A 17,992-nucleotide genomic window follows, 5' to 3' on the forward strand; every position below is an offset into this window, starting at 1 on the left:
AAAGGCAGTGTGATGTGGTTAAGGTGTGGAAGTGAGAGCGGGGAGCCCCAGGTTCTAGTTCACCCAGTGTCTCTCTCTCTCTCTCTCAGCCCCGCCTGCCTCCCAGACTTGATGCTGTGGGAAAAAATAGGTCTTGCCCCTTGCTAAGATATAAACACTGATACTACATAAATGTACTCATACTAGCATGGGAGAGATGCTTGACAGCAGTGTGACAATGAGGATGCAATACAAGCAGCCAGGGTGTTCTGATTCTCCCCACCCTGTGGTTTTTTTCAAAAGAAGAACGGGACCATTTACTTTGTTTTATTAATTATGTTACGCCTGCTTAAAGTTGCCTATATGCCGTGTATGCCTCTAATAATTAGTCAGTCCTCGGTGAAGAAAAAAATGAAAGAAATAGATGCTGCAAAGTCGAGATTATATGACGTTATATATGTCCTCTATTTTCCCATGGAAGAAATATAAATCAAACTGGGCAGAGAAAACAAATGTTAGTTGCTAAAAGCTAGGGGAAAGCATTCAGATATACTTTGTGGTTTGTTTCAAATTTCCGCAGATATATTGCTCTTGTCAGTAGGCACGCTTGCCAGATAGAATGAAAGTTCTGGTGTTTGGATTCAAGTTACACTGTGATAGAGAATTCATTTGTGTCTCTTGGTCATTGATAGACTGATCATCAATGGTGTTGACTCGTAGCAAGCACAAAGACTCTTTCCAGGATGATTTGCCCCCAAAGTGGCCTTTCAGGTCTTCCAACAATGCACCCATTGCCACTAAAATCAAGCCCGTCCATCTTGCTGATGGTCATCTCCTTTCCTTTGATTTTTCCCAGCATTATGGACTCCTTAAGGGAGCTGGGTGTTCACATATTATGTCCAAAATAGGATAATTTGAGCCTGGTCATATCTGCTCAAGTGAGAACTCTGAGTTGATTGGTTTGATGATTCATTTATTTGTTTTCTCAGCTCTCCTTGGCATTCTCAGTTTTCTCCAACACCAATGTTCAGAAATGTCAATACTCTTTCTATCCTGCTTCTTAAAAGTCCAGTTTTCTCTTCCATACAGTGCAGGGGGGAAACCACTGCCTGTATGATTCTGATCTTTGTAGTTGTAGACATAATCTAGCATCTGAATATTTTTTCCAAGGCCTTAATTGCTATTCTACCAAGCGCTAGTATACAGGGTATTTCTTGACTGGTGTTTCCTTTACTGGTGATAATTGGTCCTAAAAGGGAGAAGCCTTTGTTGTCATTAGTTTAGCCTTCTTCATATTTAATCTTAGTCTATTTTTTCCTTGTGTTCCTTGACTTTCATTACTATTTCACCTACCAAAATAGTGCCGTCGGCATAATACGGATGATCAATCTTTCTCTCTCCAATTTTAAAACCACAGTCATCTTCTTCCAATCCAACCTCCCTCAATATATATTCAGCATGTAGGTTGAGTAAATAAGAAGAGAGTATACAGCTTTGTCACTTCTTTACCAGTTTGAGCCAATCTGTTTTGTGATGTTTCATCCGGACTGTGGCTTCCTGTCCTATGGATCAGTTATGCACGAGGACAATGAGATATTTGAGATTCCCATTTTCCTAAGGACATTCTACTGTTTGACATGGTTGACACAATTGGTCCTTTCTGTGATCAGTGAAGCACTTATTGATTTCTTTGGGGTATTCTTTGGGTTTCTCAATTATTGTACATCAGCAATAATTTCTTTTGTTCCTTCAGACTTCTCTAAAGCCAGTTTGAACATCCAGCATCTCCCTTTCCATATAAGGCTCTAATCTGCGTTGGATGATCCTAAGCATTATTTTGCTAGCGTGTGAAATGAAAGATATTGTGCAATAATTTGCATGCTCTGTTAAGTGTCCTTTCTTTGGTATTAGTATGTAGGCTGACCTCTTGCAATCCATTGGGCACCATTTTGTTCTCCAGATTTGCTGGCATAGTTTGGTTAGAACCTTTGTTCTTCTATTATTCTTTTGTTCTTCTTTTGCTTGCCATATTTCTGTAGATATTCTATCAGTTCCTATAGACTTCCAACTTGGCAATGACTGGAGGGTTGATCTAACTTCATCTTCTAGTACTAGAGGTTCATGTAAATAGGAGTATCTTCTATAATATTTTGGATATTGACATCTCTACTATACGGAATTTCAATATACCCCTTCCATCTTTGTATGATTTTCATAGAATCAGTCACTGTTTGTCTATTGGCATTCTTTAGCATACAATTCAGAATTGGAACCTCCTTCTCAGTTAAGAGAAGACTTTTTTTTGTTTTTCCTGTGTCTGTTTCCATCTTTAATATCTTTATAGAAGTTACTGTAATTCTGCTTCTTGTCTCTTCCAACATTTCTCTGAAATTCTTTATTAAGATTCTTCCTGAGACCTTTGTTTTTCTTCACTTTGGCTTCTCTTCTTGGCAATTTCCACCATCCATTCTAACAATCCAATTTGGTTGCTTCTGTTTCTTGATCTTTGGCAGTCTCTTTTCATATTCTTAACAACTTCTTTGGTTTCATCCCACAGTTCTTCTGGTCTCCTATCAACATGGTTCAGAACTTCAAAGGAATTCTTGATAATCTCCTTGAAAATGGTGTATGTATGCCCAAGATCATATCATGGAAGCTACTTGGCTTTCATCTTCCACTTTAGTTTGACTTGGAACTTGTAGAAGAACAGTTCATGATCTCTTCCACAGTCAGCCCTGACCATGTCTTTGTTGTTATAGCTGAGCTTTCAACTGTCTTGTATCAATAATACAGTAAATTGGATTTCTGTATACTCTGTCTGGGTGATGTTTAGATAAATAGGTGTCATTTTGGTTGTTTGGAGACTGTATTTGCATTGAAGAAATCACCGGATTGGCAAAAACTAATGAGCTGTTCTCCTGCATGATTTCTTTTTCCTAGGCCATACAGTTCAACTGTGTCTTTAGAATTTCCAGTTTAGGCTTTTTAGTCTCCAACCACAAGCAGTGCATCCTGTTTACATGTTCTGTTGATTTCAGATTCAACTTGACCATAAAACTCATCAATCTCCTTTTTTTCTGCATCGGTGGTTGGGGCACAGACTGAATAACCATCATATTAAATGGTTGTCCACGACATCTAATTGATATTATTTGGTCAGTGACTATACTGACAAACATTGTTCCAAGTACTGTCTTTACTATGACTTGAAGCATGTTATCATCAAATAATTGCATTATCAGATAACAGTGTTGTAAGAAGAAATCCAAATTTATACAATTTATATAACTGCAAATCCCAAACATGGTTTTATTTGGATTTGGTAGAGATAGTTTCTGGCCTTGTCTACACAACAGGGTTGACCCAGTGATCCCATCACAATCAATTCATTCACCTTAATGTCAGCAACACTCAATATAGGATTGCTGGGCTGGTTGGCTAGTCCCCATGTTTTTAGCCTCCCCAACCACCTCAAAGTATATCCGGAAATGGTCATGTTCCTCCCTACTTCCTGGCTTTTTAATTTGCTGCCTCCCCCAGTAAAATAGAGATAGTTTAAACCCTGTTGGAATCAGTATAATGAGTGCCTTTAAGAACAGATGTATTATAGTGAGTTGATAAGGTAACTAGTAGCTTTAAGCCTTCCTTCCTGAGGGAAATGCATATCAGATGTTCATGCAGTAGAAGTAGCTGACTTTTATATTTATGAATCGGCTAGCTTTGTGTGATCTGGGGAATCGAATGTGCTGACACCGAGAAGGGATAATATTTTAATGTGTGGATGCTAACGGATTTGGCATTTATTTGGGGATGGGATTCATATACTAGATTGTATCTAGCCATGTGGGAACTGATAGCAGAAATGGTGTGGTGGTAGCTATCTCTCTGGTTGTATTGAGGCAATGACTGAAAACTAGTTACATATGTTGCACAAGTCCCACAAGCATTTGGATAGTGCAAATTTTTATCTTTGTACAAGTATAGAGAGAGAGCAGGAAGTGGGTCGCTTGGGGTTTCTGATTGCTTTGTATTCTGTGCAGTAGCTTCTGATTGGCAAGAGAACATGTGCCTACGGAAATATATTTTGTGCAATTTTATATGACTCAAGGAAACTCAGATCTTGAGATAGTTAGAACTAGGCTGCCAGAATTCCTTGCTGCCATCTAGTGGTTGTCCAGATTTTGCGGACAGATCTGATAGCAACTCCAAAGTACAGTATGGCTGAGCTTCCTGATTTCAAATAAAATTGCAGTTATGATTCTTTGTCTATGTATTAAGTGTGTGCGCGTGTGTATTGTGCCTGTGTCTACCTCTGAGTATAAAAATGGTCTCTAGATTCAGGGAATATTGCTGATGAGCACTTTTTTGTTCCCCTCGCTGAATTTTCTGTAGAAATCAGGGATTATTTCTGAAAAAAAATCAGTTTCTTAACATGGTCACACATCGTAGTGTGTCTTTTTCTAATCTGGAACCTTCCAAAGGTGTCAGTCTTTCCATTTATCTGGGGACTGTGGGAACTGAAGTACATAACTCTGAAGGACTCCATGTTGGAGAAGGTGATGGTAAATGAAGTCCTTCAAGATGGCTAAGGCTGAGAGCCTATGTGTTATGGACTAAAAAATGGCTGGCCCAGAGAATGGGCTGAATTTCTACAAACACAACAGGCCACAGAGCAAGAATGAGGCTACTTGATTATTTCTTAGCATGCAAATTTCAAAATTCATAACCAAAATTATTCTGCAAGCAAAATTGAAAATCAAGTGTTAGGAACGGAATGAAACATAACATAAGAATAAGAAAACAGAAGAATATGTTAATAGAAGAATAATGTCTGTAGGCAGCAAAAGGCATGAAAAGGAATGATGCGAATATTAAATAAACTGACAAACTTTGTTTCTGCTTACATCTAGTAGATTTTGTTCAGCTTTCATTTGGATCTTAGTTATATTGCTTTAGCTGGAAACAAACAAAAGCTGAATGTCAGATTAGGTAAGAGAAGAAAAGGTGGAAGAAGAAGGAATATTGTCAAGGTCAAGCAATTTAGCATACTCCGAGATAAGATCCTAGATCCTAGAATATCCGTATGATATTCTGCTTACCTATTATTTGAATCATGCCTGCCTTCATTTGCTTCTGTATGTGGTGGGGGAATCATTCTGAAGCTCATGTCTATTTGAAAGCCCTGTTCGTAATTCTGGATATTAGAGGAATGTCTGCAGCTAATCAGTCAATGATGACACGGGAGTATCTTGTATGTGCTCAGAGGCACTTCACTGGAACAAGCATAGTCAGAAAGCATGTTTTGTCTGGCTGCCATTATAATGGATCTTAACTTTGACTGCTAGATCTGCCCCGTCCCTCTGGCTGATGATGTCATTCTACTTCCCTGGGAAAAACCCAAGAGCTATGTTCATGTACATCTTTGACTGCACCATTGGAAGTAAAACCAAAGATCCTGCAGAGGGATAGGTGGTATATTTCATGAATTGATCTAGTGAATAGATAGGAAGTTCTGGTTATTAATCAACATGTTTCTCAGGAAACAACCTCTCAGTGCAGTCCTAGTGTATCAGCATAAAAAATTGATCCCTATTGTCCATGCTGTAATGAGAGGATAAAGTTGAAAGATGGGGATGGAGTGGAAATGGGGGGTGGGGGGGGGGAGGGAGGGAGAGAGAGAGAGAGCGCAAAGTATGTGTAGAAGGAAATAAAGGGGATTGTTCACATGTTATAGTAAGCCATAATACATAGTTTGTTTGACTTTGGCTTAGGACGTGGTATCTCCAGCCAATTGTGGTTCCTAAATTACACGTGGTTCCACAGTGTTTGTGGAAATAATTTCCATTCATCTCAGTGAGTCTCTAGCATCCAAGTAAAGGTTTTACTGATAAGGTTGAAAGAGTGGCCCTTTCTATAGAAGTAGTAGTTAGGAATTTTTAAAAGTATATACAGTATTTGGCCATTTCTTTACAGCTTCACTATAACTAAAACATGACTACAGTGGTACCTCTAGTTACGAACTTAATCCGTTCTGTGACTCTGGTTGCAACTCGAGTTGGTCTCAAGTCGAGGTAAAGTTTCCCATAAGGTTCAGTGTAAATACGGTTAATCCATTCCGCCCTCCGAATTTGGTCGCACCACGAGGCAAATTTCCCCATAAGGTTCAATGTAAATACGGCTAATCTGCCCTCTGAATTTGGTCGCACCCCGAGTTAAATTTCACTCATAAGGTTCAATGTAAATACGGCTAAATAGTTCTGAAACATATGCATTTTATTTTTAAACCTCAAAAACCTTCCAAACGCCACAAAAACCTTCCAAACGCCACAAAACACACCACAAGCCTCACCAAACGTCTCCTTGCTACCGCGATCTCGCCCACAGGAAGCCGTGACCGCGGGGCAGCAGGGAAAATGGCCGCGGATCCAGTTCGTAAGTAGAGGCGGAGTTCGCAAGTAGAGGTAAATTTTTGGGGCCGGAGCTGGTCGTATCTTGAAAAATTCGCAAGGAGGGGCGTTCGTAACTAGAGGTACCACTGTATATCCTCCAGCCTCTTTTATATGTTTCTTGAAAAGCTAAATCATCCTTTCAAGGGGTAACCGCCCCCCACCCGGGTTTGTTACCCTCCCAGATACAAACAAAAGAGTGAACACAATCCGTTAATTTATAAGCAACTTCCAATTAATTCTTCCTTAATGATAAAAACCTCTCTTGCTATTTATTAAAGTTTTCCCCACAGCAATACATATCACTTTAATTAAGATCAGCAACAAACTAATGCTTTCCTTATTCCCTGTTGCTTTCAATTAGCCATTCATTGATCATTATCCAGAAGACACATGACGATTTACAGAACAAGAACAAACATTGGATGGATTAGAAACTATGCTTCAGGATGAATAATGGGGAAAGAGGTAGTAGTAGGGAAGGTGGTACAAGGAAAAACCACCTACTTCATGCAACACTAAGACAAAACTATAACAGCATTTAATATCAAATTAGATTTTATCCAGTGAGAGATGCCTTGATTTTATAGAAAAGCAAGCTTCTCTGAGCAGATCCCTTTTTTGAATTAGGATTCACTGGCATGAAGGATGGCAAACAATGTGATGCTGTACATGGTAATAATGCTGTCCCTTCTGAAGCTCCAGTCAACATTTTTCATGGGAATTAGCTTTGAATTTCTCATGTTTGGCTGCCGACAGGTGCTGTTCTTTCATACAGGAGAGTATGTATGTAGCCCCCTTTCATAAGGAGGAACTATTATGCCTAATGAACAACTATTATACATGTATATTATACATTAAAATATGTCGTTTTCTGTTGGGCAGTTCAGACTTTTGAAGTTCATGCTGTGGGGATGGCAAACCTCTTTCCTTACTGCAGTTGAAACCAGTTGGAGCCTGCATTCAACAACGGGCAAAGTTCACGAAGTAGGCAGTCACTGGTAGGAATCTTCCCTTTGCTCAGTACACAGTGGCTATGTTGCCATAATTTACTGAACCTCAAAATATGCGCTGCAAACCTAGCCTGAATGGTTAGACCATTGTTCAGTGAGTTGTACAAGCAACTGTGCTGAGTACACTTGATTAAGTTAATCCTGAGTAACCATACTAAAAGGACACAGATAAAGAGAAAAAAGACACTTGCATCATGACATTCTTCTTCCCCAGCTTGTGCAAGATTCTTTTCATCTGTTTTCTAGTTTTTTAAAAAAAATTGCCTTTATTTTTATTTTTTAATAAAGCAGAACAAAGGAAAAAAAATGTGCTCTGCAGTTATGAGACAGAACATCGGTATCCTACTTGGCAGCTTGAGGAGAACACTGACGTCTGGATTAAGATGTCTTTGGGTTGAATGTGATGCACAGTCTGGAGCTTCCTTACTCCCTGGAGTCAGGGCTGTTTTGGAAAAGCTCCTGTCTAAAGAAGCTAGTCTGTTTCCAAGGAGATCTGTCTCTGACTTTTACTTTCAAGTCCTACATTTACTTCTGTACAGAAGGGTTGCATTAAAGGAAACTCATGGCTTGCTTTCTGCAGGAAGCTTTGTAAAAAGATACAGTAGAAACAAAAACTCTGAAATACCCACAATGGAGGAATGGTTGGTGAAGATGACAGAATTTGCTGAGATGGCAAGACTGACTTGTTTGATTAGCGAAAGGACAATAACTACATTTGTCAGTGACTGGAAACCCTTTATGGACTTCTTGCTGAAAACAGAAAAAAATGAACTTGTGATTTATGACTTTGGTGATTAGAAAGGGTAGAATATGGAAAGAAGGGACCCATGATATAACCTTAGAGAGAGAGGATGAAATGTAAATGTATGTATAACTGCTGTAAAGAAGATTGGAAGCCACTTCTTTATATCTTTTGTTTTCTTTGTCTTCTTTCTTTCATTTTTTTCTATTTCTTATCACTTTTCTTTTACTTTTTTAAAATTTGTATTGTTTTTACTTTGGGAAAAGCTCCTTCAATAAAAAATAATTTTAAAAAAGATACAGTAGAAACAAAAACAATAGAAGTGCAATTTAAATTAAGGGACTGGAAAGATTCTTATGAGACCAACAGATTGTTACATACTTTGTTAGCACTGAACATGTCAAGTAGAAGTAGTAGTAGTAGTAGGAAATTAGGAGGTTTTACCTCAGAAACAGGTCATGTAAATCTATTGGTAAATAGATCTGTGATGAGGGCTACGTTTACCTTAGGGGCAGTTCTTTTATTTCCAAGTATGAATAGGATATCACAAATCTCATGCCACAGATGAAATTTTCACCTCATCACTTCATCCACTTGTTTTCTGAAACAATTCCACCTATTACTCCTCCTTTGCTCCATATGCCTCAGAATTTCCTCCCACCTATAGTTTATATTGAAATCCATCTTTCAAAAGACACTTTTTCAATGAAGTATTTTTGTCATAGTAGCTATCACCAAAAAGTATTCTACTACTGCTACCTCTTAGGTACATCTTTCTAGAAGCCCAACTAAGTGACTACAGGCTCCAGGAAAGCACGTATAAGATTTAAGCTACCTTCCCCTGCAGATTTATAAACTAGTGTGCATGATACCAAAGGAAAAATTAACAGATCAGAAAGAAAAAAGTAAGGAGACCAAGCTCAAATTATTGTAAGCCATCTTCAGGCACCGTGAACTTTCTTGAGTAAAAAGGAAAGAATACATGCCCTTGATGTGCTGCATGTCACACAATCCATCTACCCAACATCCATAAGCATAGGGTAAAGGTCTGTAGAAGCGTGGTCTTTGCACATGAAAATGTGAAGGCCTTTGCATGAGCTGAAACCAGATAGCCTGGAGTTCTGTTGCACATACACACAAAGCCCTTTCCCTGTAGACATTTATGGTGTAAACACAGACATCTAGAAGAATGGCTCAGCGACCCTTAGGGCATTAGGTGCAGGACCAGAACATTCCCTGCTCAATTCCACAGTCCCACTCCTGGACTGTATTATAATTAGGTAAAAAAAAATGGGGAGGGAATACTAACAAATTATTCTAGGGACAGAGGAGGAATTGCCAAGTGGTTTCATGAGCATGTAGGAGAGAAAAATAATTGTCTTAAGAAATAACATTTAGTTCTTAAAATCTATGTTAAAAGGGTTTGCACTTTGCAGGATCTACTTCATTCTGTTTTCAGTCTTCTCTAACGGTGGGTGATTATGCAACTGTTTTTCCTCATTCATAAACATTCCTGTAGTTTCCTTGCTTTTATTATTTATTTCTCTTCCCATGAAAGGTTGATACAGCTGAATAATACTTTTTGTCTGGTAGTGCTAGGAGTCCTCCCTCTGGAAACACCTTTGTTGCCAACTATATAGCATGAGGCTACAGGGCATTACAAGATGTTGTTTCAATATTGCGCATGATATAAGTTGAGCACCCTGCATATCAGATGAAGGCATCACCAAGCACTTCCATTACACCAAGTTCTGGCTTCCTCCTCATGTGATCGTGTGATTTTGTGCAAATGGTACCTTTTGGTTGCATAAAAGTCACTGTTGCAGCAGGAAGAAGCCAGGAGTTGGCTCTTACAGCAGCAGGAAGGTGGGTTCTGGTCCAATGGAAAGAACTCAGTGACATCACTGGCTGATAAACATGAGGCTTAATGTGCTTTCTGTGCAGAACTGAAGCTACATTTGATGACAACTTCTGATGATCTTGCAGTTATAGTCTGTTTGCTTTAATTTTCCCAAGACACTATACTATGGTGAATTCTGTGGTCTGAGATTTTTCTTGAAGCAAAGGCAGGTCATTGTCTCCCAGGTTGTTGTAGAACCAATCATGTCATGCTAATGACTACTATTGGACCAGATGATTTCAGAATATTTCTGAGCGTGAGGATAACAGATGAGTACTGGAGAGTTGAGATATGCAAAGATTTTTAAAATTCAGATCATTTTGAGCTTGAAATGGGCTGTTTTGATGGGCTTCATCAGAAGTGTTTTGATGCTATTCTGATCTTACTAATGGTTCCAAGCTTGAAATAGGGCTATTTAAAGTTTGGAATACTTCCCGTGGTTTCAGAATACTTCTGGTGAGGTTGGAATAGACCATTTCCGATTTGAAAGAACATACAGAACTGAAGGGAAGTGGATTTAGATCTCTGTCACTGACTCGATAACTAAGGAGCTTCCTTGTGCCCCAGCCTCTCAGGACAAGCATAATGGCAAGAATAGCAGACAGGCCCCATCTATAGTTTGGAGAAAGAGCAGTTATCAGTTGCTTGCTTCCTCTTCCATGCCAGAAAGATCACTCAGTCTCCCCTTACACACACAAAGACACTAGTAAGTTGCTATGGGAACCAATGCAGACTTACTCCCCTATCCTCACTTGGCAGCTCCCCAGAGTCACCAGTCTTGCCATGCAGTCAGATGGAGGTGGAGAGTCCCCCCTCCCTTCCTGTTGACCTGAACTGGAGAGTGTATTGTGGTCGGAAGGACAGAATCTTCTTTGTCCTGGGGCTTACTTCCTATTGATAGTTGTGGTAGTTTACAGGTATGAGGCTTGTGTGGGAATTTTCAATGAAACTGGTGTGCAACGTGTGGGATGTGGACATCTGTTGTGCTCCCCCATGATCTCTCAGATTCATTGGGTAACCATTCCAGTGAATCAGACTTTCCAAACATTTCCTCCTGCTTCTAGAATCAAGAATACATTCCCCTTCATATTATTCTTCCTTGTCCACCAGTATGGGAAGGGGAAAGGGAGGAAGTTTTAGAAAGTAAGGGGCATGGGGGCTCCTCACAAACCAGCAAAGCACAATGGAAGACCAGATGAATCTTAATAGGAGCAGGCAATTGCAAACAAGAGGCCACTGGATTAATTTGCTGGGTTACTGGGAAGGGGCCAATAAACTTTGAGTCCAGCTTTTTAGATGAGCAGGCAGAAGGTAAAACTTAATGGAAAGCCCCACCAAATACCCCCAGTGCAATCTGGCATCATCTTGCCTGTGTACATCTGTGGCCTACTTGTATGTAACCTTTGCTAAATCTGGCCATTCCTTTAAAGCAGTGTTGTCCAAACTTGGCCACTTTAAGATGAGTGGACTTCAACTCCCAGAATTCCCCAGCCAGCCATGCTGGCTGGGGAATTCTGGGAGTTGAAGTCCACTTATCTTAAAGTGGCCAAGTTTGGACAACACTGCTTTAAAAGGATCAGAGAAGCCTGACTCTCCTGCAGAACCTCTGAGGCACAAGGACTTTCAGATGCTGGAGTTCTGAAGGGCAAGTTGTATGTGTGTGTGTAGCCATAGACTGCCTGAAAGAGAGACAGGCCTATGGAGGAATGTACTGAGATGTTATACACAAATCCTGCAAGCAACAATTCAATCCAGTTGTCTTGCTGATAATAGACCTAGCATTTCAAGTACTGTTCTAATAATTGGTTTACCCTCTCTGTTTTCCCATTAGAGGTCCATTAGAGGTTGGATCACAAATGACTCTGAATGTCTAATATGTGGTATAGGGCTTTCCAAAGTTGAATGTAAATTTAGAGCTGCAATCTGGGATCGCATGATTGACTAGGCCCCTGTATATAAAAATGTACAGAAAAAGTTATGCAGTCTCCTGGGCTGATGGAAAGCCCTTGCAAGGAATAAAATAAGCTATCTTGGTAAATAAATTGTCTACCATGAAAATGGTAGTATTATCCTGTACAGGAAAAAGATCAGTAATAAAATCCATTGAAACAGAATCCCACATGCCCAGTAGGGAAGGGAGGAGCTAGGGTAAATTGGCCAGACCTTCAGAAATAGTCTTGGCCTGGCAACAGTCTTTGACAATTGCTTTAACCTCGGCTGCCAAAATTCTCTGAGCACTTGACGCAACCCTCCTCCCCAAATCTAACAGTTGTACTGCCAATTGCACAATAGGCTCAGCTTGAAGAACTTGCCCACCGTTCATTTCCACAAGCATAGGTTTCTCTAATAATTGTGTGGACAATTTATATTCTTGCACTGGGGACTCACCTATGAAGCTGGGTACTGAACTTGAATCTAAAAGAATGGAGAGTTGTATTTCTACGTGTGAGAATGTACAAAGCATAAAAGGGATAATAAAATATACTTGCCTGTCATCAGCTGCCTAAACTCTTCTTAACTGAGGGCAAACCTGCTGAGCTCTTGGGAGGGAGCCTGCAAGCGTTTCCAAAGATGAGGCTTTGGAACAGTTCAAGCACTTACTTGCTATGTGGCCTACAGTTCCACAGGTGTGGCACTTAGCAACTGAGGTCTATACTTTAATGGGGCAAACCTTGGCTAGGTGTCCTGGGGCTCCACAGTAGAAATGCAAACCAACCTTTCTCCTCCTCTGTTTCTGATTCCAGTTGTGGATAGGAATCTTATTGCTCCTATTAGCATGGATTGTCCAACACTGGTGTCCAAGGCTATGGGGGGAAGGGTGAAGAGAGGCTGTAAAGCTTCCTTCCCTTATTTCCTCCATGCCTCATCTCCTCCAATTACCCATCAGTTAACACACTCTTAGAACAGTTCATCCAAATTCTCTGGTATGCCTTGTTTCACTAATTTATTCCTGAGTTTATCAGCAAGTCCTTCTCAAAACTGATCAGTCAGAGCAAGATCATTCTATCCCACATCTCTGGCATATAACTGCAAATATGATGCACACTCTCAAACTCTGTGGTTGCCCTTTTTCAGAATGCAAATCTCCCAATTTGCTGTCCTAGACAAGTTGTCAAATGCAGTTCTAAATCTTTGCATGAAGTTTTTGTACTTATCCAACAATGGATCCATGCCCTCAATGTGGGGCATAGCCCATTTGGCTGCTCCTTCTTTGAGCACGCAGAACAAAAGTTACTCTGGAATGATGTCTAAAAAATTATGCTTGCTAACATGTCCTAAACAATTTACAATGAGTCGTGAAAGTCAGAAACGGCTCCTGGGCTCCTTCAAACTTCTCCAGAAAACTCCTATGAGTGAAGAAATACTGGTTGGGCTACAGGCTTGTTGAGCTGTTCCTGGCTGAGGCAAGCTGTATCCCAAATGCAGAATTAGTTGTACCATGGCATTGTGCAGGTTTGTGACTTGTATACCCACTGTTGAAATTGTAACAATGCTTCAGCAAGTTCTTCTGCAACCAATGGAGTGCCTCAAGGATAGGCTGCCATCTCCATGATCAAAGACGAGGGTTGACGCCTCTTTTAGAAAGTAGGAGGCTTTCAAGACTGATGTCAGCTCTTTGAGGTAGGTCAGGTCAGGAAACAAATCCCATAAGGACTACTGGAACTCTATTGTTGTGGGGTATATCAACAGACTCTTGAAAGCCTGTTTCCTTCTGCATCCTCTTATTCTAAAAAAAAATCAAGGTGGGATTATCTTCAGTTTCTCATTCCCTCTTCCTTCCCAAGGGTAAGTAGAAGTTTACTATTCTTGCATTCCTTCTTCAAGGTTAGTTCTGTATTCCTTTACAAGAAGCAATGAATATTGACAAAGTGCAGTTAAAAGTTTCTTTCTGGATTCTCTTAATCAAGATCTGGCATCAAAGTCCCCACAGGACTATTTTCCTTAGCTGGATTTGACTCTCCAGTTTACTTAACCCTAGACAATTTGTTTTGGGTTCCACTTCTGTGAAGAAGCCTGAGGCTCATAGATGTCCCCTCTAAGCAGCAGTCTCCTGCTGGAAATCAGATTGGCTCCCACATTACTGACCTTTTTTCAGCTTCTAAAACCTGAATTGTTTCACACAGCTTATGGAGAATGAGAAGATGCCATTGGTTTATTATCGTTGCTATTGTTCCTTGATTTTTTTCAATTTTATATTATGTTTTATTATAATATTATTGTATTGTTGATTGCTATACGGTCTGAGTCTGAGGACAGTGGCAGGTATATATCTAACAAATAAATAAAACAAGAAAATAATCATTCTGTATGTCAAACAGAGTTTAAATATATACACACAGTGGTGGTCTGGTATTCAATACCTTCAACAAAATACATACTATGATCACATTAAAAATCATGGCAGCTCACTGCTGTAGTTATATGCTGAAAATTGATTCAAAATAGATTGTCCCATTTTCTTTGAAAGTGGGAGACAAAGAATGAAAAATGCTACCTTTGTCACCATTAAAAATGGTTTAATAGGCAGAAGATCTTACAGGGAAAGCAGAGCTAGATGGAATATTGATCTACGTGAAATAATGCAACACTATATGTATGTCAAGAGCCAGTTTCCAATTGCTCTGTCACTCACAACATTTTATGGGTGGTCCAGACGATGCCTTCCATTTGATGTTCCTTTGCTTTTTTCAGTACTTCCTATGTGTTTCTTACAATAACAACAACAACAACAACAACAACAACAAAGAGTTCAGCAGGGGAAAACAGAAGATATGTACAATGCATTTTGACTGGTAGCATTTGTCAACCTTCAGATATGCTAAATCTCTCCCCTTAATGCATCTCTAAGAACTAAGTGGTGACATGTTTGGCTAGAGTAGAAAATCTTTCCATTCTTCCAATTTAAGAGACTGAGGATTTGTATCCCCAGATTATGAAACAACTAACCACTGGTCTTCTCTACTTAAAGCAATATTTAGAAATTACAGCAGTAAGGTAGCATATTTACCTAAAGCGGATATTCCTATTCTTCCATAAAGGCTACAATATATATACATTTGTCCTGGCACCAGTTTCTTAGCAACAAGACAAAGGCATCTATGAAGCTGTTTTAAGTTCTTTGTCTACAATTGAGTATGAAAAGGCAAATTCTGAAGACAACGATTTAATAATACTTATTACTGGCAAGTAAATAATGTGAGTTGTATGAATAAAAATCTCCTAGTTTCTTCTATTAGAATTAAGCAGGAATAAATGATGAATATATACAATAAAAGAGTAATCTATACTCTAACATCACAGAAATTCAAAGAGAAAAAAAATCATATATCTTCCCTTTCTGCCAAAAAGCTAATAGTGGAAGAATACATGAAAGTGTTCTGTTTTTTTAAATGAAGCTGATGGACAGCAGTGTTGTCAAATGGAGACCTTTCTTTGCATTTTTGAAGATTCAGTGACCCCTAGTGATACTCTGGAAGGCCAACTGATGCTTGATATAATGCTCAAGAAGCACTGCTTTGCATGGCTGCTCCTAGGAATACTTCTTGATCTTGATCTTATTTTATCGTTGGTTTGGTTCAGCTATTTTGGAAGGAGTTTCCAGGTTAATTATTGTGCAAAACACACTCACTTCTACACAGAATTCCACCCAATTCCCCAGTCCATCTAATGGCAACATAAAGACAAACATTAAAGATGTAATTCTAGAATAAGAGCAGAGGAAACATCTTAATGTCCAACCATCTTCTAGAGTTAAATCTAGACAAGTCACACCAGTGTCAAGGAATAACCATGCCCAACAGCCAAATAAAGAGATTCCTCCTCTACCACAAACTCTATCTGCCTGTGATTTAAATAAACCAACAAAAATCCAAATGTAAAATGCTCTTTTTAATTACTAAATTAAGACAGTTAAACATTTAAAAAACATAAACTTGCAAATAAAACAATAACAAAATGTAATTAAGATCATAGCATTATTTAAAAAAAAGAGAAGTAGAAAGGACAGGGTTTTTTTTTGTTTGTTTGTTTCTTTTTGGTTAGAAAAAAGGAAGGAAAGAATTCAAGGCTGATATAGACAACTGAAAAAGTAATACTTTTGTGCATCCCTTCTGCTTCCCAGAAAAGAAGTGCATAGTAATTCTACTGAAACACTTGCAGACATATTGAAAGTAATTTCATTAGCAATACAGGACATTTAAAACACCTATATAATGATGGAAAATGGTACACACAAAAGATATTCTAGCTGAGCTTGATGAATGAAAACGCATCTTGATATGACTAAAAGGCTATGAGGTTGAGACTACTGCATGGGGTTGCAATGTTTATTACTTTTAAAAAAATCAGAAAATTCAGTATACATATTTTGATACATGAAAGCACTTGCAGTTTCAACCTTCCAGTCCAAGCAGGGATATTTTTGCTTTAATAAAGTCTGTTTTAATTCTGATCCCAAAATCAAACTACACACTTGGCGAATGTTGTTGAAATGCTGTACATGAGTTTTGAAAGATCAAAACTTACAACAACCTACAGGTACATAGTGAAACCAAAAAGTGCAATCCAATTTAAAAAGTCATGCTGGGCAAAAGCCAAAAATTCAGTCACTGGTTTTAGAATCATCACCAGTGTTCAATGTTCCCAGGGAAATCTTTTTCTGGGTGCTTCAGCATTATGAAATCCTTTTCTGAAATGAATTTCCTTTTGCTATAGCACCTGTGGACTATATATACAGGTATGTATATATTTTACATATATTTTATATATAAAAGAAACAAAACAAACCCCCAAACACTGGTCCTGATTTTGTTAGAACATGAAAAAATGTAGACAAAAAGAGGCCACTTCTGGAAAATAATACTTTAGTTGAATCAGGAGAAGACTAGTTAAAATCACATAATTCTGCATTTTTTTAAAAAAGGAAAGCACTAAGATAAATTATTGGCACTGAATTATTATTTACAGTGAACAAAGATTTTGCAGTTTACATAACATTAAAACAATGCAGTTTCAAAGTCTTTGATTAAGAAAAAAACCCAAGTGTTCACTTTTCTGTTCAGAGAAGACATTCAGATTTTTAGGACACATAGTTCTAGAAGTTCTCATCTTCTGGCTTCAGTATATTTGGTGCTCTAAGATACAGCTTTGAGCCATTCAACCTACGTCAACTGCAAATGGAACACCTGGTAGCTGTAGTTTGCACAGGCCCCCAAAATTACAGGTTATCACCTGGCTGGTACTGGGGTTCAGTTGCTGTAAAGTAGTCTTCCAGGAAACCCTGTAAGTATTCAAAAGTTGGGCGCTCCTCTGGGTCTTTTTTCCAGCAATGGATCATGAGCTCATGTAGAGAGATTGGGCAATCCTGAGGACATGGCATTCTGTATCCTCTTTCTACCTGTTCCAAGACTTCACGATTATTCATACCTAGGAAATAAAAACAATGTTGAAGAGATATAATCTGAGTAGGGTTGCAATATAATTTTTACTTGAATTGGGGTTATTTATTCAGAAAATGGATTTTTTTTCAAATGTCTTATGGGACAGGCATCCCTAACAACCACCCCCATGTCATGTGTGCTCTATGTTTCAAATCCAATTCATCTTAAGGAATCAACATTTCCTGATTGAAATGGTAGAGTGTGTAGTTTTTCATGCAAAGTATGAACATATCACTTATTTGGATCTATCAGTTAAAATGTTTGATTTCACATTGCTTTTTTTTTTTTAATTTGCATTTTTCTCTTACCTGGGTATGGCACTCTCCCTTTTGTTACTAATTCTGTTAGTAATATCCCAAAGGACCAAACATCAGATTTTATTGTAAACCTTCCATATAATGCAGCTTCTGGAGCAGTCCACTTTATAGGAAATTTTGCACCTGAGAGAGAACACAGAAATTACCAATAAACCT

The 17,992-nt window shown here is 38.8% G+C and overlaps 1 protein-coding gene across 7 annotated transcripts in view; it reads right to left on the reverse strand.

Moving 5' to 3' along the window:
- Positions 1-15,948: 15,948 nt before the first annotated feature.
- FYN (FYN proto-oncogene, Src family tyrosine kinase) overlaps positions 15,949-17,992 on the reverse strand; it is a 128,806-nt gene continuing 126,762 nt past the window's right edge. For all 7 annotated transcript variants that reach the window (XM_088139595.1, XM_088139601.1, XM_088139588.1 and 4 more), the window contains 2 exons: positions 17,828-17,959; positions 15,949-17,505 (listed from right to left, as the gene is read on the reverse strand). In XM_088139595.1, coding sequence (XP_087995721.1) covers positions 17,297-17,505; positions 17,828-17,959 — 341 coding nt within the window. In that variant the 3' untranslated portion in view covers positions 15,949-17,296. The remainder of the gene's footprint in view (positions 17,506-17,827; positions 17,960-17,992) is intronic.

The sequence above is a fragment of the Python bivittatus genome, unplaced genomic scaffold (genome assembly GCF_059951505.1).
Source record: "Python bivittatus isolate LINGU-HERP-01145 unplaced genomic scaffold, Pbiv_v1 ctg000020_np1212, whole genome shotgun sequence".
Classification (NCBI taxonomy): Eukaryota; Metazoa; Chordata; class Lepidosauria; order Squamata; family Pythonidae; genus Python; species Python bivittatus.